This window comes from Callithrix jacchus, chromosome 1 (assembly GCF_049354715.1).
Source record: "Callithrix jacchus isolate 240 chromosome 1, calJac240_pri, whole genome shotgun sequence".
In the NCBI taxonomy this organism is placed as follows: Eukaryota; Metazoa; Chordata; class Mammalia; order Primates; family Cebidae; genus Callithrix; species Callithrix jacchus.
In genome coordinates, this window is record NC_133502.1 from 158,903,307 (window position 1) to 158,929,943 (window position 26,637).

Here is a 26,637-nt window from a genome sequence, read left to right on the forward strand (position 1 = left end):
TGAGAATAGACCAGTACAGTCACCTATGGTAGTAATGGTTTGATTTGTGGATTTGTTAAATAGCTTGTTTAAATGGTAAAAATCTATAGTACCCTGAATGCTATGTCTTACATTGTTGCATGAATTAAAACACACGACCCCAAACCATCGATATATGCAAATAGCTTTAAACACACACATGTGGACTACCATAGTTTTAGGAATAAATTAGGCAAGAATCTTAGTAACCAGATAACATAAAAGAGATAAATGTGTGATTAGCCTAACTTCCTATTGTTGAACTCAGCCTTCCAGATGGCTTACTTTGATACTAAGCCAGTGCTTCCCAGGGTCAGTAGACTTGTTCACCTTCACTTCTCCAAAAAAGGAATGGAAAATTCCCAGGAAGTTGGGAACCAAGCAGAGTTTCCATATGCTGTGTTCTAGTATTTAAAAATGCACCTCACTTTATTTGTTTACTCCTTCATTCATTCACCAAAAATTTATTAATGCTTACTCCATATCCATATGCTGTTTAGCAGAGGCTATAAAAAATATAGGAGACATAATCTTGCCCCAAAGGAATTCATAGAATATTAGAGAAAAGAAAACTTACCAAACATTATAATACCATATGGCAAGTGAGAACAGAGAGAAGATACCTATGAACTCCAAATTTCAGGTCTAGCTGTGTTTGAACTATAAATCTTAGGGAAAAAGGATGAGATGAAAGGTGTCATAGAAGTGAATTTGTTGTAAATCCTGTGGTCTAGTAAGAAATGAACAGACATACAGGACAGGCTATTCTAGGCAAAGGGAACAAAACTGCATAAGCATTGATCCATGAAAGGGCTTGAAGTGACTGAGGAGTTACTAACAATTTGGGATGTCTGGAGCAGAAGATGCTGCAATGATCATACCCAAGAGATCATTCAACCCTAATAGAATCACAGAATTTGATATTTCTTCTAAAAGTTTTTAAAAAGTTAAAGTAGTGTTTTGCAAATCATATTTTAACACACGAATCCAATCTGTTAATATAGAGAAGGATTTCCTAACCTCAGTATTATTGATGCTTGTATTATCAGAGGGTGTGGGGTATTATAGGATGTCTAGCAGCATCCCCGCTGCTATCTGCTAGATAATAGTAGCTCTTTCCAACTATGACAATGAAAATTTCCTCCAGACATTGCTAAATGTCCCCTGGGAGGGAGCAAAAATTCTTCCTTTAGAGCAACAGTCCACAACCTTTTTGGTACCAGGGACTGGTTCTGTAGAAGATAATTTTTCCACTGACTACGGTATGAGATGGTTTCAGGATGGAACTGTTCCATTTCAGATCATTTGGCATTAGATTCTCATAAGAAGCATGCAACCTAGGTGCCTCACATGTGCAGTTCACAATAGGGCTCACTCTCTGATGAGAATCTAATGTTGCCACTGATTTGACAGGAGGCAGAGCTCAGGTTGTAAGGCTTGCTCACCTGCCATGCACCTCCTGCTATGCAGCCCTTTCCTAACAGGTCACAAACCAGTACCCGTCCATGGCCCAGGGATTGGGAACCCCTGCTATAGAGAACCATGATGGATAGAGCACAGTAATGTATGCCAATCAGCACTTACTATATCCCTAGGACTTTAACAAGTTTTACACACATTATCTTATTTAATGTTTATCAGGAGTCTACTCATTATTTGTCACATTTTATAGACTAGGAAACTCATGTCCATAGAGATCAAAAACTGCCCAGAAAAACACAGCAGGTGACAGAATCAGGATTCATGCCACTAACAGCAATCAGTAACTATATATGATATGAGCATGCAGCACTTAGCACACTACAAGGCGCACCATGTTTTCAATGAGTTTGGAATGGTGGCAAATTTGAACAAGCATAGCCTGATTTCCTCTAGCATGGGATATCATTTTCAAATTGCTAACATTGGCTATCATCCAAACTTGGCTAAACATCCAACATTTAGTGAACACCAAACCCATGCATGCCCTGTGGAATCAAACACTGAGAATACTAAGCTACAACTTACAAGTAACTGTTTATTTAAAATATAACCTGGAAATAGCAGCAAAATATTTCTGGATCATTTCTTTGATGGATAATGACTGAGCAATGGGTGCTATGGATGAATTGCAAGTAACAGTATGAACTCTGGGGTCAGATATCTGGGTTTGCAGGCTAACTCTACCACTTTTTTTAACTTTTACTTTAGGTTCAGGGGTACATGTGAAGATTTGTTATATAGTTAAACTCATGTCATGAGGGTTTGTTGTACAGATTATTTCATCACCCAGGTACTAAGCCTAGTACCCAATAGTTCTGAACCTCTCCTTCCCCTTCCCCTTCACCCTCAAATAGTCCCCAGAGTTGATTGTTTCCCTCTTTGTGTTCACAAACTTCTCATTATTTAGCTCCCACTTATAAGTGAGAACATGTGGTATTTGGTTTTCTGTTCCTGCATTAGTTTGCTAAGGATAATGGCTTCCATCTCCATCCATGTCCCTGCAAAGGACACGATCTCATTCTTTTTTATGGCTGCATAGTATACCATGGTGTATATGCACCACATTTTCTTTATCTAATCTGTCACTGATGGGCATGTAGGCTAATTCCACATTGTTATTATGAATAGTGCTGCAGTAAACATTTACACGCATGTGTCTTTATGGTAGGCTGTATTACTTTGAGTATGTACCCAGTAATGGTATTGCTGGGTCCAGTGGTACTTCTATTTTTAGCTCTTTGAGGTATCATCACACTGCTTTCCACAATGGTTGAACTAATTTACATTTCTACCCCCAGTGTGTAAGTGTTCCCTTTTCTCAGCAATCTCATAAGTATCTGTTGTTTTTTGACTTTTTAATAATAGCTATTCTGACTGGTATGAGATAGTATCTCACTGTGGTTCTGATTTGCATTTCTCTAAAGATCAGTGGTATTGAGCATTTTTCATATGCTCTTTAGATGCATGTATGCCTTTGAAAAGTGTCTGTTCATGTCTTTTGCCCACTTTTTAATAGGATTGCTTTTTTTCTTGTAAATTTGTTTAAGTTCCTTATACATCCTGGATATTAGGCCTTTATCAGAGGAAGAGTTTGCAACTATTTTCTCCTATTCTGTAGGTTGTGTATTTACACTGGCAATAGTTTCTTTTGCTGTGCAGAAGATCCTAAGTTTTATTAGATTCCATTTGTCAGTTTTTGCTTTTGTTGCAATTGCTTTCGGTGTCTTTCTCATGAAACTTTTGCCCATTCTTATGTCCAGAATGGTATTGCCTAGGTTGTCTTCCAGAATTTTTATAGTTTTGGGTTTTATATTTAAGTATTTAATCCTTCTCGAGTTGATTTTTGTATATGGTGTAAGAAAGGGGTGCAATTTCAATCTTTTGCATATGGCTAGCCAGTTATCCCAGTACAATTTATTGAAAAGGGAATCCTTTCCCCATAACTTGTTTTTGCTCACTTTGTCAAAGATCCGATGGTTATAGGTGTGTGGCCTTATTTCTGGGCTCTCTATCTGTTCCATTGGTCTATGTGTCTATTTTTGTACCAGCACCATGCTATTTTGGTTATTATAGCCCCACAGTATAGATTGAAGTTGGGTTACATGATGCCTCCACCTTTTTTCTTTTTGCTTAGGATTGTCTTGACTCTTCAGGATCTTTTTTGGTTTCATATGAATTTAAAATTTTATTTTCTAGTTCTGTGAAGAATGTTATTGGTAGTCTGAAGGAATAGCACTGCATCTGTAAATTGCTTTGGGAACTATGGCCATTGTAATAATACTGATTCTTCCTATCCATGAGAATGGAATGTTTTCCTACTGTTTGTGTTATCTCCGATTTCTTTGAGCAGTGTTTTGTCATTCTCATTGTAGAGATCTTTCACCTCCCTGCCTGGATATATTCCTGGGTATTTTTTTTCCCTGTGTGGCAATTGTAAATGAAATTACATTCCTGATTTTTGTACAGTGATTTTGTATTCTGAAACTTTGCTGGAGTTGTTTATCAGCTGAATGAGTTTTTGGTCAGAGACTATACGGTTTTCTAGGTACAGAATCATGTAATCTGCAAATAGGGATAGTTTGACTTCCTCTCTTTCTACTTGGATGCCCTTTATTTCTTTCTGTTGCCTGAATGCCCTGGCTAGGACTTCCAGTATTATTTTTAATAGGAATGGTGAGAGAGAGCATCTTTGTCTTAAGCTGGTTTTCAAGTATTTTCCTCATTTGGTATGATGTTGGCTGTGGATTTGTCATAGATGTCTCTTATTATTTTAAGGTATGCTTCTTCAACACCAAGTCTATTGAGAGGTTTTTGTTTTTTTTTTGTTTGTTTGTTTTGATACAGAGTCTTGCTCTGTCACCAGGCTGGAGCGCAGTGGCACAATCTCAGCACACTGTAACTTCTGCCTCCTGGGTTCAAGCAATTCTTCCGCCTCAGTCTCCTGAGTAGCTTGGACTACAGGTGCATGCCACCATGCCCGGCTCATTTTTGTATTTTTTAGTAAAGACGGGATTTCATCATGACCAAGATGGTTTCGATCTCTTGACCTCGTGATCTGCCCTCCTTGGCCTCCCAGAGTGCTGGGATTACAGGCGTGAGCCACCGCGCCTGGCCCTATTGAGAGTTTTTAACATGAAGGAATATTGAATTTCATCAAAAGCCTTTCCTGCATCTATTGAAATAATCATGCAGTTTTTGTCTTTAATTCTGCTTATGTGATGGGTCACATTTATTGATTTGCTTATGTTGAACCAACCTTGCATCCCAGGGAGGAAGCCTACTTGACCACAGTGAACTCTCCTTCTTTATAGTTGAATGACATTAGAAAAACTACTTAAATTCTTCAAAACTGTTTCCTCTTCTGCAAATGAGGAATGCATGTAGCATAAAGACTTTGCAAGTGGCAGTGTATCATTTTAAAAGAATCAACTTCCAGAACCTCAACATACAAACTAAATTAGTACGCTGGAGAAAGTGTCTACGGCACCTTTGCACAATTGCCTTTTATTTTTCAAAAGAAATGTGTACTTCTCACCCCTTCAAATCTTACTAAGGTACATTTCCCCAAGGTGAAGAATCTTCAGCATGATTCAAAAGCTTGACATTTGGAAACCCTTCTTTAACCAAAAAATAATAAGCAGGGCCTTTAAGAAGCTTTTCTTAACTATAGAGACTGTTTTACAGCGTATCTCCAGAACTTACTCATCTTGCATAACTAAAACTAACATATAGTCATTTAACAAGTCCTAGGAAAGTCTTTTTGGAGGGCCTCCCAGAAATTGAGAAAGTGAATGACTGTAATGATTGTGTAACAACTCCTTTTGCATGTCAAAAGTTTCAAATTCTTCAATTTCAATAAAGTTGAAAAGGACCTAAGGGACTTGTGAGCTAATAAATCATTTATGATACATTTTTGATGATAGATAACTGATGTTATTTTTGGCATGCAACTCAGGAGGAACTCCAAGAATTGAGTGACATCAATTTAACACAACGTTTTCAACTCCCATGTACATATTTATATGAAGGAGGTTTTCAGCACTAACATCCATATAACTGAGAAAAGGATATAAAATTGATGTTGTTTGCTCTCTTAACCTAACAATGAGTAACAGAAATCCATGGATACATAAACTAATTAACAATGCATCTTATTAAGAGATGAATTTTCAATAGTATTTTTATGTGTAAAAAGTATCAAAATGCATAACATGCATGACAAATTATATACAATTAGCAATTGTGATAATAACACAGTCTAGTAGCTACTTTGGTCACAGAACATTTAAAAATTAATTTCTATTTTTTCCCACAATTTTTGTAGTGAAGAAGTACAATTCTGTGATCGATAGAAGGCTTTAGAAAAAAAATATTGCATCAGAATAGAATTACGTAGTAGAAGTAGAATAGGACTAAGAAAATAAGAAGTTAGCATAATTTCTGTATCGAAAAATGTGCTTGTTAACAAATGGATACTAGAAAAACATTTGCTACAATATTTAGATTTCAGTGGGTATATTTGAAACTGATATAATAATTTTATTTGAAAATGTTGATACAATATTATGAATTTCATCTTTTAAAATCCTGCCAGAAAATTTAGATGGCCATTAAAAAACCCACAAGGGATTTGTAAAAATTTGATTTTTTTAGGGGTTACATAAGCAACAGTGTTTGAAAATCATGACTCAGTTAGTAGATATTAAATGTTTTCCCTTTGTTCCTTTGTTCACCTATCATTTTTATTGGACAGAGTCCCCATTTACAATGGGGCTGGGGAAAACAAGAAGAGAAAGATAAGATCTTACAACAATAAGCAGAAATTGGTCACAAACCTTATCCTGACAATTCTTGACTACTGGTTATATTTTATGAGTATTTCTAAGGAACACAACACACTGACTTAAGAGGTGTGTGATGCTTCACACCAATAGTTTAATTTTATGTGTTTTCCTGTTATAATTGTGATAGACTGGAAAATGTACTATCAGAACTAAATATCTACCTCTTTCAATAGAAAATGAAACAAACTAGCCTAATTAGGCAACAGTTACAAATTCTCCAGCTTAAGTTGATGGAACCAGTGTCAACGTGCTAGCAATATTCCTTCATAAAAAGCAAACAGGAATACATTGTACAAATTCCTTATACCTTACAAATCCATTATTAAGTACCACTGAGGATATTTTTTTGGGGGAAAAAAGTCAGCTAAGCTCTGCTTACAGAACAAGATTTCCAAATGTTTTGGTTTACATTCAAGAATTTCTAGAGCTCTTTGTCCTCTCTCTTTCCAAAGAAATGATATAATATTTAGACAGGAAAATGTGTGTATGTGTGCAGGGTTGGGGTGGGGATTTGTGTGCATATATTTACATGTATGATAAGATACTCCCACATAAATATTCCAGTGTTTCTATTTTGATAGTGTTTCCTCCTTTTATGAAAATAATATAGCTGGAACTTTGGCTCAAGTTATCTGGCCCTCAGCCTTGGCCTCTATCCAGCTATAATGTTCAATCTGCTAATCATTCCTAACTCATTGAAATAGAGTCAATCTCTGCAAAAGAGCACTGTCCTCAAGATGCCTGTTGTCTCTACACTTTGTCTCTCTCAAATCCCTCCAGGGGAAATTCAGAACAGCTGCAACTGCTTGGATTTACAAGGGTTCACTGACTACTCTCAGTGTGATCTGATGATCTACCCATCTTAAAATGACTCATCCAGGAAAGCAACCACCAAACGGTTTATTTGATTTATTGTTGGCAAAGGTTAATCAAATGTAAATATTTTGCTTTTAAATAAATTAAAGGCATATAAAAAATTTGTTGCCTAGTACCTTTGTGCTAGGAATTCTGTGGTGCTCAAGGCAAACATGAAAACCTTGCAATTGCCTATGATTTCAGTAATGAGTTCTCTTCCACGTAAAATTCTGGTATTAAAGTTGACCTCTTATTGAAGACAAGAAGTGGGGATACCAAATGAATTAGAAAGTCATTGCCTGTTAGCAACACTTATGAAGTAGGAGCAAAGAAGATAGGTGTGACGGGAAAGGGAGCCAGAAGAAACATGAAGAAAGATCAAAGGAATGAAATAACAGGAGAGCTGCAGAAAACTAAAACTAGTTCCCAGCTCCCAGCCTCAAAGCACAAAGGAGAGGTCAAGTCATACAAAGCCTCTATACCATGTGAAGGAGGCTGAACTTTATGGTATGAGTGGGTCATAATTCAAAATATTAAACAGAGTGCAGTATGACCAGAATTGAATTTTATATAACTCATTATGTTCTTTTCCTTCTTATTAAGTTGAACAATATGAAGATGCTACTTTGTAAGTTTAAAATGATCAGATACTGATAATACTGATGATATTATAAGGGATATTATCAGGGACAGACCAATACTGAAAAGATTTTGAAATTATATATATATGCACATATATATATTTAATTTGAAATTATATATATGCATATATATATATTTAAATATGATATGCTTCATGAATTTGCTAGTCACCCTTGCACAGTGGGGCCATGCTAATTTTCTCTGTATCATTTCAATTTTAGTATATGTGCTGCCAATGCAAGCACAAAAATTATACTCTTAACTGTGAGTCTGTTTGTTAAATTTCTATTTCTATGGTTAGACTATAGATTGTGCATCCAGAAAACTTGAGCTCTTATCCCAGCCCTATTAGCTGTGTGACCCTGGACAAATTGCTTAAGTTCTCAGGCTTTTAGTTTCTTTATCTACAAAATGAGAAAATACTCCAGAGAGTTATTGTAAAGATTATGTGAGTTAATACAATCAATGCGTAGAAAACTGTCTGGCATATAGTAAGCACAATTTAATATTAGCTACTATTATGATTATTATCAGTTGTCATCATCATTATCATCCCCATCCTCACTATCCAAATGCCTAAGTGAAACGTACAGGATGAAGAAAATCGTACTAGTATCAGAAGTAGAAATGTAAGTAACACCTTCTTTTCATTAGATCCACAGTTTTGCAATACTGTTCCCTTAGCTGAAGTTTAATAACTAAACCCAGAATAATATTTCCTCCATCCTCTAAATCTTATTATGTGGTGTCAAAATACCCCGCCTGAATTCCTGAATCATCCAAAATATCTGCAGTAAATGAAACTGAGTTACACAGGGTATTTTTAAAAACAAAAACAAAATACCAATGCTTTTGTAAAATACTGATTTACCACAGAAAAGCTATTGATATCCAGGTATTCTTATTTTTCCCCATTTCTGGTTTCTTAAGGAGTAATATATAATCAAGAGAAAAGAACAAGAAGTACAAGAGAAGCACACACCCTCAAAGACCACTAGCTAAAATCACACAAGTAATTTGAAACCAATTCATTGAAGATTTGAGACAAGGGAAATTATAAACTAGTTCAAACATATTGTATACTATAAAACTAAACTCTTTGACAAAGTATTACTTGTCCGTTATTTCTAGCAAATACCTCCAGACTTGTACTCAAGTTAAGATTTTCTTGGCATGGAACAGATCTACAATTATTACAATCTTTTTGTGCATCAAGATCTTGCCCATGAAGTAGCTGCTTACTGTGGCAGTGGCATTCATTTCAAGGGAAGCCACTGCCCTTGGCCACAGATTTAAGAGGTCATGATTTGAAGACTCAGTTAACCCAGACTGCCAATCTCCCAGAACAATGAGGAAAAAAGAGAAGAAGACCACAGTAATATCAGGATGGTCAGCTATCTTTGGTCTCAAGGGTACCCTGTGACACAGCCTAGTGTAAAGAAAGAATGTTGGCCTGGAGATTTGGAGACCTTAATTCTACCTCAGCTCTGCCACAAATTTACTACGTGATGATGGGATGGGATATCCTCATCTTCCAAATGAATGATGAGGAAAAACCCTTATCGCCATTTCTAATATTCTACTTGTGAAACTAATTAACAAATATAATTTATCCCAGTATCTGACCTTACCCTAATCAAGGCAAACAACCTCTACTTGTTTTCTAAGTTTTAATTTATTATTATTTTTAACTTATCATTGATTTGAAGCTTAATAATGTCTGCTTTCTTCAACATTCAATGGCACATGATTCGTCTGCTTTCTTTCATCAAATATTTTTGCTTTTCACTGAATACTCATCAGCTCAAAAGTATATTCCACCATTAGTAGGTGAAAGGCCTCTATACTAGGAGCAAGGCCTATGCACCAGCATGCACTGGTGAATGCCTAAGATAATGCCCCTAGTCTAGCCTGGAACAGTAGAATTCATAAGATATATGATTGTCACTTACATTCAAGTACTTCATACTTGAAGTAATTATTTTAATGCTTATTCATTAGCTCTCTCATATTTATATTATCTCAAAACAGTGATTAATAATAAAATTCACCCCGATTGAGAATTGATGTGCCATCACAATCAATTGTGTACACCATCCTAAGTACTCCAAGTATATTCTCTGTTAACCCAACCATTTTTGCATACACATACACACATGCAATCTATATACATATCTACAAACATCTATACACATAGATCTCTAAATATATCTATATACATAGATATCTACATATCACATTTATATACATCTATGTACATATCTATGCATATCTATGCATGTATATATGTACAAAATTACATTATAATTTAAGCCCATTTTATAGAAAAAAAACTGGGAATCAGAAGAAATTAAGTTGATCATAGCCAAGTAGTTTGTAATTGGCAGAGGCTGAATTTAAGCCGGCTCTTTCTGTTTTGTGAAACATTCTGAACACAGTTCAGTGTCTGCTGTCTCTGAGAAGCAATGTATGTAAGATGTTATTTTCAAAATGGGGGGAAACAGCAGCGTGATATCTTGGAAATAATATAGGGCTTAGAGAAAGCGTCTTGGGTTCTTCCTAGGGTTCTGCTGATGGTTGGATACGTGATCTTGAGCAACATACTCATCTTTCCTGAGGCCTCAATTTCCTCTTGTAGAATGAGGGGTTTAGAGCAGATAATCTCTAGGGTTACTTCTGGATCTAAAAAGGAATTATTTCCTTCTGAAAGGCATTGCTTCTGCAATGAGGGTAAATACTCAGAATTCCAACTATTCAGAAAAAATTTAACATCCTCTCCTTGAGTAATAAAACAGCTATGGTCTAGTAGTCCTTCAGATCTCATCTGTCTAACTTGAAACTTCTGTGTCGTCTTTTCTTCATACCGTGGGCATTTTAAAATAAAATTTAAGAACATATAACATTGTTGGCAATTACAAACTGATTTTTGCAGTTAGACTCCAAGTTCCAAGAAGGCCGTGACCATACCTGTTTGCTCACTGTAGAATCCCTACTTCATGCCTAGCAGTGGGCTTGCTGTGGAGAACATCCTCAACATTCATTGACCAAATGGATTTTAAAGGGGCTCACAACTTCCAGGATTTTGGTCCTGGATGAGTCAGAGCTAAGATTTCTTTCTGCCTTTCTGAAAGGAGAGTCTGGTCATGAGTTCTTCATGCCATAGGAAGATTATAATTTCTTGTCTCTTAGCTCCTAGTATTCCAGAGAAGCCAATGACCAGTACTGCTTTCTACAACTACACAAAGACACAGGCACCTCTTGGGGTTCCAGTTCCACTTTTCCTAATCTCTTAGAAACAAATATTGAAGATGAACATATGAACATTTGTGTTGATACAACTACATATAATTTAAATTGTGTATGTAAGAAAGCATCACTGAGTATGAGTAAGCTGAGGCTTATGAATTTAAGAGCAGGGATGGATAAATTAATCCTTATGTGCCTGGTGCTCTTGGCTAGAACCAGCGGCAGAAATGCTCCAATCCTTTTTACTGATGCACTAATGGCAAACTCACCCAACTACATCCATTTTATGGACTGCTGCGCCTTTCATCCTGGAATGTGCTACTGGTAGTAGCCAAAGCTACTTGGGTAACTGGGGACAGTGGGTTTGTGAACTGCCCTCTCTTTCTTCCTGTTGCTTATACCCTGGAATGCAAGATTCTAGTGCCATGGAACAGCAAGAGCAATAGCACAAAGTGGCTGAGGCTGCAGGCAGCCACAGGACAGTGGCTGGTTGGCAGGGAGCAGTACAGTCTAGGACCACACGGAAAGCAGACATGCTGACTACAGCATCCAGCAAAGAAAATGAGCTCTTCTGCCTGGGTTTGGTGGGCTAGGATGGGGGAGTAAGGAAGGGGGTTGGGGAGAGTGCCAAGCCAGGCTGTTGATGAAAGTGTGGGAAGATTCAAAGGGAAGGAAAAACAAGGGGAGGCACTTTGCCAACTCAGAGGCAGTTGGGCTGATCTCTTCCCAACCCCCCACCCTTTTTCTGCTTAAGTGAGAAATCCTGCTGGGTGGGGTGGGAGCAGGGCCAAGAAAGGAGTGATTCTGCTGGGTGAGCATGGATGGTTGGACCCAGAAGGAGGTTTCTGCCAGCTGGGATTAGGCCAGAGGAAGCAGGAGAAATTAAGGGAAAGGAGATGAGAGGCAATGAGAATAAAAGAGTAAAAGAATGACACAAGAGGAAATGTCCCAAGAGAAGAAGGGAAAAAGAAAGGAGAAAAGAAGAGAGAATGCATGTCAGACAGACAGAGAAGAACCACATTTCTGTGTGCAGAGCAGACCTGTCTACAAAATGCCAGAATAAAATAATGTTCACATGAAACAAGCAATCAACGACCACGTAATACAAAATAGAGTGAACGTACTGCTCCTAAATTTTCCTTGTGGGTGTAATTTCCGTGGGAATACAGTTTTCCAAAACAGCAAATCACAAAAGAGCTGCAAGCTATTAAAAATAATTGCTTTTTAGGTAAAAAACAGATCCAAAAAATGCTATCCAACACAGAAAAACTATGTACTACTTCAAAATATTAGATTTTCCTAAAATATAATGTAGAGCACAAGATTCCTAAGTTTCTCTTCTTGATGCCCTAATAAGATATAAAAATATAAAGATCTTCTTGCAAGAAAGCCTACAGAAAAATTACAAATATCAATGAAATAAATTCCATTCATTATTATTTTTTACTTGACATATAAAAACTTATCTATATGCATGGGGTACAGTACATTTTAAAAACATGTATACAATGTGTATTGATCATATGATAATTACCATATGTGTCATCTCAATTATCATTTCTCTGTGTTGGGAACATTCAAAATCCTCTCTTCTAGCTTTTTGAAGATGTGCAATAAATTACTGTTAACTATAGTCACCCTACAGCATTACAGAACATTATAATTTATTCTTCCTATCTAGTTGTAATTTTGTATCTGTTGCCCAACTTCTCTCCATCCCCCATACCTCCTGCCCTTTCTAGCCTCTAGTAAGCACTCTTCTCCTTTTTACTTCTATGACACCAACTCTTAAAAATTTCCACATAGGGACCTGACCTTAAACTTCATATGGAACCAAAAAAGAGCCCATATAGCCAAGAGAATCCTAAGCAAAAAACAAACAAAAAACAAAGCCGGAGGCATCACACTGCCTGACTTCAAACTATACTACAAGGCTACAGTAGTCAAGACAGCATGGTACTAGTACCAAAAAAGAGATACGGACCAATGGAACAGAACAGAGGCCTTGGAAGTAACGCCACACATCTACAACCATCTGATCTTTGATAAACCTGATAAAAACAGGCAATGGAGAAAGGATTCTCTATTCAATAAATGGTGTTGGGAAAACTGGCTAGCCATATGTAGAAAGCTGAAACTGGATGCCTTCATTACACCTTATACAAAAATTAACTCCAAAGGGATTAAAGATTTAAACATAAGACCTGACACCATAAAAACCCTAGAAGAAAACCTAGGCAATGCCGTTCAGGACATAGGCATGGGCAAGGACTTCATGACTAAAACACGAAAAGTAATGGCAACAAAAGCCAAAATAGACAAATGGGATCTAATTAAACTAAAGCGCTTCTGTACAGCAAAAGAAACAATCATTAGAGTAAACTGGCAACCAACAGAATGGGAAAAATTTTTTGCAATCTACCCATCTGACAAAGGTCTAACATCCAGAATCTACGAAGACCTAAAACAGATTTACAAGAAAAAAAATCAAACAACCCCATCAAAAAGTAGGCAAAGGATATGAACAGACAGTTCTCTAAAGAAGACATTTATGCAGCCAACAAACATGAAAAAAGCTCATTGTCACTTATTATTAGAGAAATGCCAATCAAAACCACATTAAGATACCATCTTATGCCAGTTAGAATGGCGATTGCTAAAAAAATCAGGAGACAACAGACGCTGGAGAGGATGTGGAGAAATAGGAATGCTTTTACACTGTTGGTGGGAGTGTAAATTAGTTCAAACATTGTGAAGATGGTGTGGCAATTCCTCAAGGATCTAGAAATAGAAATACCATTTGACCCAACAATCCCATTACTGGGTATATACCCAAAGGATTATACTATACTACTGGGTATATATCCAAAGGATTATGAATCATTCTATTATAAAGGCACATGCACATGTATGTTCATTGTGGCACTGTTCATGATAGCAAACACTTGGAACCAACCCAAATACCCATCAATGATATACTGGATAAAAAAATGTGGCACATATACACCATGAAATACTATTCAGCCACAAAAATGGATAAATTCATGTCCTTTGCAGGGACATGAATGAAGCTGGAAACCATCATTCTCAGCAAACTGTCACAAGAACAGAAAACCAAACACTGCATGTTCTCACTCATAAGTGGGTGTTGAACAATGAGAACACATGGACACAGGGAAGGGAACATCACACATCAGAGCCTGTCTGGGGTTGGGGGTGGGTAGGGGAGGGATAGCAGAGGGTGGGGGTTTGGGGAGGGATAACACTAAGAGAAAAAATACTTAATGTAGCTGATGGGGGATGGTGCAGCAAACCACCATGGCACATGTATACCTATGTAACCAACTTGCACATTCTGCACATGTACCCCAGAACTTAAAGTATAATAATAATTTTAAAAATTTCAACATATGAGTGAGAAGCCATGGTATTTGCCTTTCTGTGCCTGACTTACTTCACTTAACAACTCCAGGCTCATCCATGTTGCCATGAATTACAGGATTTCACTCTTTTTTTTTTTTTAATGGCTGAGTAGTCTTTCATTGTGTATATACACCACATTTTCTGTATCTATTCTTCCACTGAATAGACCCTGAGATTGATTCCGTATCTTGCCTATTGTGAGTAGTAGCACAAGAAACATGATGTGCAGATATCTCTTTGACATACTGATCTCCTTTCCTGTGAATATCTGCCCAGTAGTGGGATTGCTGGATCATATGGTAGTTCTTTTTAGTTTTCTGAGGAACCTCCATACTGTTTTCCGCAATGGCTCTGCCATTATGGAAAGAGTTCCTCTTTCTCTGAATCCCTGCCATCATTTGTAATGTTTTTGTCTTTTTGATAATAGCCATTCCAGTTCCATTTTGAAGTGACAGCAGCTTTAAAACTTTTTGATGTACTTTTGTGGACGGTCCTGAAGAGTCTAAAAAACGGTCAAGTGAACCATGCATTTTTTTTTGTGTGTTACAATCTTACAAGTTACATATAGCCTAGGGGCAAGAATTCAATTGGCTTCAATCTCGTACAGAGACTGAGGCATATTTTGGCTTACATGCCTAGAGGACAGATTTGGCTATTTTATTACACTGATTACAATGACCCCAAATCTTTCTCCTCCCAGTTCTGAACCCAGGCTTCAAGGAGTCTTACAAGCTTCCATTCTTCTTGGAACCCTGCCGTCCCTACCTGAACAAGCCTGGGCTAGCCTGATGGAGTATGAGAGGCCACATAAAGGACAGTCTTGTTGTCCTAGACAAAGCCATTTTAGATCAGACTACTGTCAGACACCCAAACACATAAGAGAGTCCAGCTGAGATCTGCCAGCAGCCTACTCAACTCACCGCTGTTGGCAAACAAATGAGTCAGCACAGCCAAAGCCCCAAAGAGCTGCCCCACTGACCCCACACACTTATGAGCAATAACAAGCATGTATTACTTATAGCCATTGCATTTCAGAATTGTTTGTTACACAGCAACAGACAATTGATATACAATTATATCCAATATAATTGGAAACTCACCTGCGCATTCATACTGCAAACCTTTCCCATAATACCCCTTTTCACAGATGCACTCAAAATGGCCTGTGTGTGTCCCACATTTGCAGCTTGCCATTTGGTCACAGCAGTCCTTGCCTTCATCACAAAGATATGAGCAGTGGACCATATCATCTTGAATAAAACTCCCAGAAGGTAGATCTACGAATAACATGACAGAGAGCAATAAAAAAAAATGAGTCACAGTTGAATGTTGCATTCTCTATTCATTAAAATTTAAGTGCAAGCTGGAGAGAATATCTTTCCATATCCGTCTAATTCCCAACTGCTTCCTACTCCCACCCAAATACAAATGTGTGTTATTTGTACTAGTGCACTCTGGGATTTTGTTGCAGCCAGTTAAGTTATTTCAGTCTGGGACCTCATCATTAGTTCTCAAGGTCATGCAGGGTCAGGCAGAAATTAAGTACGTTAGTGAGGAATCTCCAGATGCTGCAGGAAGCAGTGCAGTCGGTTCTGCAGGTCATTCCCCCAGCTTCCAAAGCAGCAGCGTTCCACCGCCTCTGTGTGAGGTCACGCGCCAGCAACCAGATTCCCCAAATCCTTGTTCAAATGAGAAACAAAGCCACCATCTTGATCACTTCACAAAGATGTTAATTGTGAGCCAATGACTTTGGAATAAACACCATCACTTCTATAGTATTCAAGTAGGTAAATAAAGACCATTCTTATTTCTTGAGCCATGCTCTGAAGTGAGGCATGCTGGGAATGCAATAACTCAGGCAGACCTGTTTAGAAAGTGACTTGACAGGATGGGCTAAGGTTGAATATGACTGACCCAGGATGGATGGCCTAGAATCAGACAAACAGTATGCCCTTTATTCTTTTGAAGAGGTTCAAAAGTTTTAGACTAAATTCCAATATTAGGTCCATGGGGCTCTAAGCCCAGATATCATGATGGGCCCATAGTAGGAATTCAAGTGGTGAGTTTCAGCAAGACACATGCGCTGCAGGTGGACATCTGGGAAGGAGACTGGTGGTAGACTCAGATGTAGAACATCTGTCTCCATGCATCTAGATAGGGGCAAAGCAAAGGGAAGACTCCAGCCCCAAGGGAAAGAAACCAGCACAACCGGGTACCCTGGTAAGCTCCTTTCAATGGACTGTGGTGTGAGTAAAAGATCTGTAACACAGGCCCCTAGGACTTAGCTCTGAGACACGGGGCCACAGGTTTATTTGGCAGTAAAGCAAGTTAGAGAGCAAGACAAACCTAGTTGACACAGTGAGACAATAACAATTTAAAAAAAAATTAGCTGAGCACGGTGGTAAATGTCTGTTGTCCCAAATACTTGGAAGACAGACGTGGGAGGATCACTTTAGCCTGGGAGGTAGAGGCTGCAGTGAGGTGTGATCACAGCACTGCACTACAGCCTGGGTGACAGAATGAGACCCTGTCTCAGATAGGGTGAGAAGAAAAGAAAAACACAGCTGTCAAGACTAGTGCCCTAGCAGTCAGGTCTGGAAGAGAGATAAGTGGAGGAGGTACAAATGAGGAAAGCTATTATTCTGTAACCTATGTCTATTGAGAATAGCCAGAAATATGAACAGTAGTGAGACCCAAAGTGGATCCATCTAAATTGAAAGTAGCTGCAGAGAACACAGAGGCAGGAGAAACGAGGCTCATTTCCTTTTATCTGATCATGTCTTTCCAGTAAAAACAGGCTTTTTTCCTACTAAACCTAGAAAGTCAACTAAAGTATTGCACATTTTAGATATGAGTGTAGTGCAATAAATGTGGCATCTTCTAAAACCCTATTGCATATGGCAACCAAAATGCTTTCCTTGTTGACTCTAGTTTCTGGGTCAACTTCCATCAGGGCAGAAGTCCCCAGTCCTAGAAGACAGATGGATGACAGGAGCTGAAATGTGTTGATAGCACTCATAATTTTATAATCCCATCTGGCAACACCCACTATCTCCAACTGCAACCACCCTGTTTTCCCACTTAACATATCACTTTCTTTGGAGAAAGGAGAAACAAAGGTAGTCAGTTACTGAACTTCTTCCATATACTAGATACTAAATTTGGTAATGTTTAACTATTTTGTTTAATCCTTCTGAAAACCCCTGTGATACATATAATAATACTTTTCATTTTTAAAGAAAGGAAAACTGAAGTTTATAGTTGTTAAATAAAGTGTCTATGGTAATTAATAATAAATAATATTAATAAATAATAAATAACAGTAATAGCAGACAGTTATTGAGCACTGAGTATAAAAAGCCATCAGGAACTTTCTCATCACTTTTATATGTATTAACACATTTAATCCTTGTAAAAAATGTTATGAAGTAGGTACTATTCTCGTTCCATATTCTATTTACAAAAAAACCTAAGGAATATAAAAGACAGATGATTTGTTAAAAAAAAAAAAAAAACTCTCCGCTAGTAGGTAACGAAATTGGGATTTAAATCCAGACATTCTGGATTTTTAAGGTTTAGCTCTTAAAAATTAGATTTCATTAAGTTGCAGGCCCAGAACTTAAATCCAAATCTATTTAAACTCACATCCATACTTTATTTCCTATACTCAGTTTCTTGTTGCTTCTAAGCCCTGCTCACTTCACTAAAGAGATAAATCATCATCCCTCGGAGAGATAAATCTTTTTTGCTCTATGCATGGTGGCTCATGCCTATAATCCTAGCACTTTGGGAGGTTAAATTGGGAGGACTGCTTGAGCCCAGGAGTTTGAGACCAGCCTGAGCAACAAAGTGAGACCCCATCTCTGTTTTGTTTTTTTTTTTAAGAAACTACAGTAGAGCTAACCCACTTATTATGAACATCACTAATTTCTTAGAATTCATGTTGCCATGGCTTTCCTCTCAAATGGAATCTTTCACATGGATACCTGCAAGTCTAATTCGCCACATCACTTTAATCTGAGGCTAGATTTCCTGTGATCTATTCCTAGGCTGTGTTTTCTTCTCTTATCTCACTAAGACACATACCTGTATTCTGATAGAAAGTTTATCTAACTTACATTATATATAGCTAACTTATTATAACGTATAATTGATAATTTATAAATTATAATTTATAATTAAATTATAAGTGATGCATTTGCTGATTTTCTTCCCTTTTAGGGTTAATGCTCTTAAGTTTTTACATAGGCATATCTATCTTCAAATTGTCAGGGCAAGAAGTATGTGTTAAGTATTTATTGTTCCTATATCTTCATGTGTATTTCTGGAAACATTCTGGTGAATTTCACTGAGCATGTCTCTGAATGTTTACTTCCTCTGTCCAGATAACTGTAAAGAGATCTAAGTCAAGGCTTCCTACTCTGTGTGTGGCCTCAAAACACACCTAAATTCATTCCATTGATTCTAAGGTGGGAGCATATGGATATTTTAGTGAAAACACACAACAGCTGTTAAGAAAAAATAAAAGGAACTCTCTTGTTGCAAGGTCAGAATGTCATCTCTGTGAAGTTTAGCACATTTCACGATGCCCAAAGGACACATGGGCATCATGCTCAGCAAAGACCTAGTGAGAGTTTGATATTACCCTCCTGTGGATTTCAAGCAGTGAGAGGGAAGGAAAACTCATTTAAAAGTACCTTTGCAATGCCATTAGGTTTCCATTACCTTCATGCAATGCCCGGCGAGCTAAAGCCTCAAATTCTTCAAAACTGTGTAGCAGGTAACAGTGCTCCTCCTTTGGGGTGGAAGCCATGTCATTCAGCTCTCGAATATTCCCTTGCCATATGCCAAAAGTGAAGATCTCCACTCCCGAATCTCGCAGTGACGCTGCAATCGGTCTAGGGTCTCCCCCATTGGAATATCCATCAGTAATGAGAAATAGAACTTTCGTTGAGTTTTCTCTAGCATGAAGAAGAATTTGCTGTAATGAAATGGGGGAAAGTTAGTATGAGTTTGTACTGTGTGGCCCTACTGTGTGCTTTTCTTCTTATGTAAGGCAGTACTTGCAAAGATCGTTAGCATTTCACAGGCATGAGGGATGGAGGCCCTAGTCAAAGAGTAAAACAGAAATAGGCACAGATGAGCACCTACAATGGTCTTCTCACAGAGCCACAATAAACCTCGAAAGCATTTAAATCTGTCATCATCATCATCATCATCATCATCATTGCTGATGGAGCTTGCTAATGAAGGGTAACAAACACTTATGGAATGGATTTTTAATCAGTATTACCTATTATATTATTTTATTGATTCTCAGGCTCTCAAAATATGAACCAAATCTGAAACAAAATTAAAAAAATAAAACCTTTTAAAAAGACATTTTATATATTGCCACTGATGCTTTGTAACACCAGACTATAAAGTCACAGGAACTCCAGGGGTGAATCTGGCATTTAATTAAGTTGCTGTTGTTGCTTTTTACTGCAGATGGGTAGAAAACATAAAGGAGCACCAGGGTATGTTTTCTGGTAAGTTCTTAGAAGAAATTCCTGTTAAAAATAAATTAATTAACTTTTTAAAAAAGAACTTCATGATTATTGGGCAAGAATACAAGAACCGCCTCATGTTTAGGTAGGCAGGAAGAGTGACAATGACATCCTACATTTTGTTAAAGTGAAAAGGAGGTATTGTGATTTTTTGACCCACTCACATGTATGTACTTATATGAGTATGAGGGTGCATACTCACTATAAGATCTGGATTCTCTCAGACTCTAAGATTCATGTCGGTAGAAAGCAATCTTCATTAGTATATAATCAGTGGATATTCATTAAAATTCAATAATTTTTACCTAAATTTAGTTAGTGTTTGTGAGCCAAAACTAAAAGTGCTAAACCCGAATTTAAGGAAAACTAAATGAAACTAACAATGACTCCAGAACATACCTGGAAAGCCAGCAGTTTGAGAACAGGTATTCAAACACTTCACCACATTCTTTCTCAAGAGACTAAATGAGATCACAGAAAATCGCACAGATGGGACCACACTAAAGACAGGCACAGAGGGTGGCTTCCATGACAGAGTAGAATTGGGGATGTTACCACAGACATTCCCCAAATACACACACCAAGGGGTCCAATCAACACTCAAAATTCTTGGCTCTTAAAGTTTAAAAAGCTGCCTTCTTGATGAATGACAGGAAGATTTGGAATGAATGCTTGGTAAATATGAAAATTTTCCACACTCTAGACAAGAAAAAATCCTCTGAGGAGAGGAAGAGGGAAAGTGTTGAGGGATAATGAGAAATGTGAGCTCTTGCTGTGAGACCCTGAACTCTCCACACTCTCTCCACACCCCTAACTCTGTCACAGAAGATGACATGATTGACAAGCATCCCTTTAGGCATGGAGGTCTACAGGTCCTCTTTCCATCTGGATATCTGGGATGGTGGTATGTCCCAAAGAAGTGTCGCTGGTCACAATGACGGGACAATAGAGCAGTGGTCCCCAACCTTTTTGGCACCTGGAACCAGTTTCCTGGGAGACAGTTTTTCCATGGACTGGGATGGGGCTGGAGGACAGTTTTGGGATGATTCAAGTGCATTATATTTATTGTGCACTTTATTTCTATTATTTTTACATTATAATATAGAATAAAATAATTATACAGATTGTCATAATGCAGAATCAGTGGGAGTGTTGAACTTATTTTCCTGCAACTGGATCGTCCCATCTGGGGGTAATGGGAGACAGTGACAGATCATTAGATTCTAATAAGGAACACACAACTTAGATCCCTGTGTACGGCTCACGATAGTGTTCACACTCCTATGAGAATCTAATGCCTCCACTGATCTGTCAGGAGGAAAAGCTCAGGAAGTATCAGTCCATGGCCTAGGGGTTGGGGACCCCCTACAATAGACTAAAACCACTCTATTGGGTGGTAAAGGAGAGGGCACCTGATAAAGCTTATGTATTCCAGAGAGGTGTAGCAGGGAGAGAGTCAATGCAATTTTAAGACTCCTGAAGGAGTCTTGCAATAATAAAGGTATGGCAGTAGATGACACCGCAGACCTTGTGAGCCAACAGCGAGGTACAGATGTGTCCTCTCTCTTGGGCAGTATCCATGGGAAGAGATCCTGGAAGCCCCAGGAATAGCTGCATCAAAGGTGCAAAACTAACCAATAGACAAGTGGTTGACCAACAAAGACCATCATGACTACTGATGAGAAAACTGGACGTCTCAGAGGATGGAAGCACAGGACATGTCAGGGCTGAGAGGTGAATATCTCCTCTTTTGCTGTAACTTTGCCCAAGCCCCAGAGCTTCAAGGCAACTACAGGGAGGAAGGGAAGAGGTACTATTTCTCAATGTGACTTTTTTTTTAAAAGTGCCATGCTTGAGAGACTTCTGATTTTGAGTTTCTTAGATGTGCCTACATGAGGTTTCTGTCATCAGGAGAATTGGGGTCACAAAATGTAAATTAAATTTAGTATTGGGGAAGTAGAGATTAAATAACTTTAATCAGCAGATAGTGAATGTATTTATTTTTTACACACACAGTTTTTCTTCCTGATGAAACCTTGTGATATTTGGAAAATAAGTAAAGAAAACTTTTTGGAATCCTGCCATCACCACCTATTTAGAAGGAGAGGCAAGGGCTAGAGGTGAAGGCCAAGGCTAGAAGAGAAGGAGGTCACTTAATCCCTTTGTAACACAGTTCAAAGATATCCAGGGGAGACAGGCTCAGTATTTTCAAGGCCAAGGGCAACTTCAAAGAGAAGCCTAGTCTTCTCCCTAAACGTAACTTCCCTGAAGGCAGGTATTTTTTGTGTTTTCTAAAAATCAAAAGTCATCAAAACCCAGAAGAAAGAAGAGTGCTTGGCAAATGATACGTGCTCTATAAATCTCTCTCAATAAGCAGTGGTCCATTGTGCAGCAATTCTTCCTGTTGCTCAGGCAAAAGCCTTGGAGTCATCCTTATCTCCTGTGTCTTCCTATATCTTGCTTTAGAAAGTTTCCCAACCCCAAGCCTATTAAATACTCCCATATGCTTTTCCTTAATGCTTATATATTTTTTAAATATCTTAAGTCCAAATAGATATTTTTTGTCTTTGTTGTGACATAGAGACTACTTTATTTTTATTCAACAGGATAAGCACTTTTCCTGCAAATCATTTACTAGTTAAATTGTTCTTTCCCTGGGCATAGTCTCTCTATTCCGGTTCATCACACTGTTTGCTTACTCTTGGCCTACACCACCCTGTTTCGGCTGCTATCGCTTTATACTATTTTTTTTTTTAATCTGGTAAGGAAAGTCTACCATCTTTTTTTCTCTCTATTAAAATGTTTGTGGTTAACCTTGAATTTTTCCAGTAGAGCTTGAAAGTCTGCTTATGGAATTCTTCATTAAAATGTTTCTATCTAATCATTTGATGCAGTAATCCCACTTCTAGGAATGTATCCCAAAGATACACTGGCAGATGCACAAAAATGGGTGGAACCAGTGACCAGACCCAGTAGAAATGGGCATTTTTAAAACCCCCACTGTGGTCTCCAAATACTATTACTCACAAAAAGGAACCAGAAGTTGGTGAAGAAATGGGTGATTTCAGGTTTTTGTCAGGGAATGTGCAAAATGAGCTTACAACATCCTCTCATATCAGAAAACAAAGATGCTGTTTGAGATCCCTAAAAACATGCCCAGAAGAATCAGGAGCCAGACTAAAGAGGCTCCTTCTGACCAAATAAAGGTCAATTTGAGTATCAATAAAAATAATAATTGAAATGGTTTTAAATGAATCAAGTATAACATAGACATTTTTATGGACATTTTGTGTATGTGTATATATATATATATATATATATTCACATTTTCACTTAGTACACATTCCAGGGGAAAGTGCTATTGGCATAAATAATAATTGGAATAAAGTGAAATACACACACACACACACACACACACACATTTTTGTTGTTGTTTTTCAGAACCACCTTTGGTTCTGAACCTTTGGGGAAAAGTCCAGTTATCTGTTATGAGTGACAGACAATCTGTTATGAAATGAGACATTTGTCTTTAAAATTACACTTTTGCATATTCAAAGGGTAACTCCTAGTTCTCGTATGCCAAGGTGCAGCAAGCTGTGTTTACACCATCCTTGCTGTTTACCAGGTAATAAACTTGCTTTCTGTCTGAGTTGTTCCACTCTGAAGTCATAGTCTCACCTCCACAGACACCCCCTCCCAAGCTTGTGCTCAGTTTGATTACTGTTTCTTCTAGAAAATCACAGCAGTTAACTGTAAGCAAGACACTAAAAACATGAGAATTTTCATAGAAAGGAAATTGTCTTTTCAGTGTGATACTCTCAATTGTGCCTGGCAGAGTATGTGTTCATAACTATTTCTTCAATGAATGAATGAATAAATGAGTGCAGTGGATAAACTACAGGATAGCCTGGAGCAGAGGTACTTGAATGAGTTGGTCTTGAGTGAGTAGTGTCTGAGGGTACATGCATGTGTGTATATTTTGTACAGTTTTGTGCAAAAAAAGATAAAATTATGTGTGCCTTTATTATCCTTCTGAAACTAATGAATGCTATTTTGTGATATTAATCTAGTGCCTGTCAATAACATTCTTTAACATCCAGGTTAGGATTTAGCAGTGATTTCTTGCTGTACTTCTCATTCATTACACACAAAACACTTCAAGCCATGATTCCATTTTTCTTCTCTTTTTACAGAGAACTGGTGAATATTTACAGGAACCATTACATCTGTTGGCAAGACAACATATTAAGCTTAAAATAGCAAGAATAGCAGGACTAGTAGTCCAAGCAAAGAATTACACAAGATCTGGGTTTGGAATGCACTTTAAGGATAGAGGAAGAGTGGGGATTTATTGAAAATAACTTTTCAGTAAATTATCGTACTTGAATAAAAACATTACTTCAATAAAAATGTTTTTATACCCCAGATTTAAGAAGTAAATAGATCTGTGGTAATGTTTGTGGAATGTAGTAGAAGCCCAGCACTCAATTCTCTTTTTAGTGTTCCTGAAATAGTTTACATCATCTGCTACCCTCTGAGAGGCATTTAAGAGGCAGAATTTTTTGGTCCAGAATACTGAATGAGACAAACCCTCCACTGCCAAAGAAAAACTCAACATGGACTTTGTATGGCAAAAGGTTATCACCATCTGTATTATATCAAGCCTCTGATTAGCTTGTATAAATATCTGGCAGGAAAGTAAGCTTCCCTTGTCCAGCAATAGTCATTAGAATGATAAAAATGCAGGGTTGTGTAACATTGTTCTAACACCCGAGATCCATCACCATTACACAAGACTGCACCCCCATCCCATGTCAGGCCACAGGAGAACTGTTTTGAAAAATGGTCTTGAAAGAAAAAGAGAGGTCATAGGAGATCTTGCGTGGGGACAGTGTTTGCTCTTGGGTTCCATTAATTAAACTACATGCCTATATCATACCAACCACAATACAACCTTAGTTGCAATTACCCATTGTAACCAGCCTTGATCGAGAATATTAACCAGAAAAGCTAATAAAGACACCTTTTTTTTTTTTTTTTGAGATGGAGTCTCACTCTGTTGCCCAGGCTCAAGTGCAGTGGTGTGATCTCAGCTTACTCAACCTCTGCCTCCCAGGTTCAAGCAATTCTCCCACCTCAGTCTCCCAAGTAGCTGGGATTACAGGCATATGCCACCACACCTGGCTAATTGTTTGTATTTAGTAGAGACAGGGTTTTGCCATGTTGGTCAGGCTAGTCTCGAACTCCTGATCTCAGTTGATCCACCCACCTTGACCTCCCAAAGTGCTGGGATTACAGGCGTGAGCCACCACGTCTGGCCACAAAGTCATCTTTCAAAGAACTTGATCAATCTTGATGAGCCAATAGAAAAAAATATGTGGCCAGGCGCAGTGGCTCACACTTGTTATCCCAGCACTTTGGGAGGCTGAGGCAGGTGGATCACGAGGTCAAGAGATCGAGACCATCCTGGTCAACAAGGTGAAACCCCGTCTCTACTAAAAATACAAAAAATTAGCTGGGCATGGTGGCACGTAATCCCAGCTACTCAGGAGGCTGAGGCAGGAGAATTGCCTGAACCCAGGAATTAGAGGTTGCAGTGAGCCAAGATCGCACCATTGCACTCCAGCCTGGGTAACAAGAGCGAAACTCTGTCTCAAAAAAAAAAAAAAGTAAAAGAAAAAAAATATATGTAATTAATTAGTTAATTAAAGAACTGGATACAATGAACTAATACCTATTATGACTATATGAAAGCCATTCTTCAAGGAGTAGAAAATTGGTTATGTCAGTGTTTCAATCTGTTTGCCACATATATTGGTGTTAAGAAACATTTAGTCTAAACTACACACCATAAGCTACTTATAATACTTCACCCTTCAAACTCTAAAATTTCACCACACTTTATCTGTTATTTAGTAAATATTTCTAATTTGAATCTCAGTTGTTCTTCAGTTCAAAGGATGTTTATGGTTTTATATTTTTAAATCTTATTTATGGGAAAAGAAGCTATTCTGCTCATTGTTTTCTGGACTTCATATATTCTAGCCTTTTTTGTTTTTATCTCATCCTACTTCCAAGCTTTACTTCTATACTACTGTTTTGGGTGTAGAGGTTGTTCTCTTCTCTACTTCTAATTGAGATTGAATCCCAGCATTGCATTTATTTTCCCTATTACAATATTTCTGTCTTTTATACAGTTCTCACTTTATTTTTTTCAGTTTCTCAGCCAGTTTTGTTTTAATTTTAGTCCATTTATCTTCTCTTTTCTCACCTCCATTTCAAAATTTTATTCATTTATGTTAATCACATGTAGCCTCTTTCGCCTTCCTTTGTTTTCTTTTTTCTTTCTTTTTCTCTCTCTCTCTTTCTTTCATAGGAAATTCTTACACTTTATGTCTTGTATTCTACCTTTATTTTACTTAGCAGAAAATTTTCAAAGAAGCCAGATAGAGTTGCGGGTTTTCATTCTGTTTTTTCACTATCCATGAATGAAGACATATATTCAGTCATAGCATTTGCAACAAATGATAAATAACTAATGGGTAAAAGTAAAACGAGTGTTGGAATTTATGGCTGTA

The 26,637-nt window shown here is 37.7% G+C and overlaps 1 protein-coding gene and 1 non-coding gene across 3 annotated transcripts in view; both read right to left on the bottom strand.

Annotated features, from left to right (window-relative positions):
* Window positions 1–26,637, bottom strand: part of SVEP1 (sushi, von Willebrand factor type A, EGF and pentraxin domain containing 1) — a 210,257-nt gene that overhangs the window by 162,156 nt on the left and 21,464 nt on the right. For both annotated transcript variants that reach the window (XM_035254401.3, XM_035254412.3), the window contains exons 2-3: window positions 19,236–19,491; window positions 15,611–15,787 (exon numbers count right to left, since the gene is read on the bottom strand). In XM_035254401.3, the coding sequence (XP_035110292.3) occupies window positions 15,611–15,787; window positions 19,236–19,491 (433 nt within the window). The remainder of the gene's footprint in view (window positions 1–15,610; window positions 15,788–19,235; window positions 19,492–26,637) is intronic.
* LOC118148226 (U6 spliceosomal RNA) lies at window positions 7,978–8,086 on the bottom strand. The gene has a single exon (XR_004734996.1). It is a non-coding gene; the product is annotated as a U6 spliceosomal RNA (small nuclear RNA).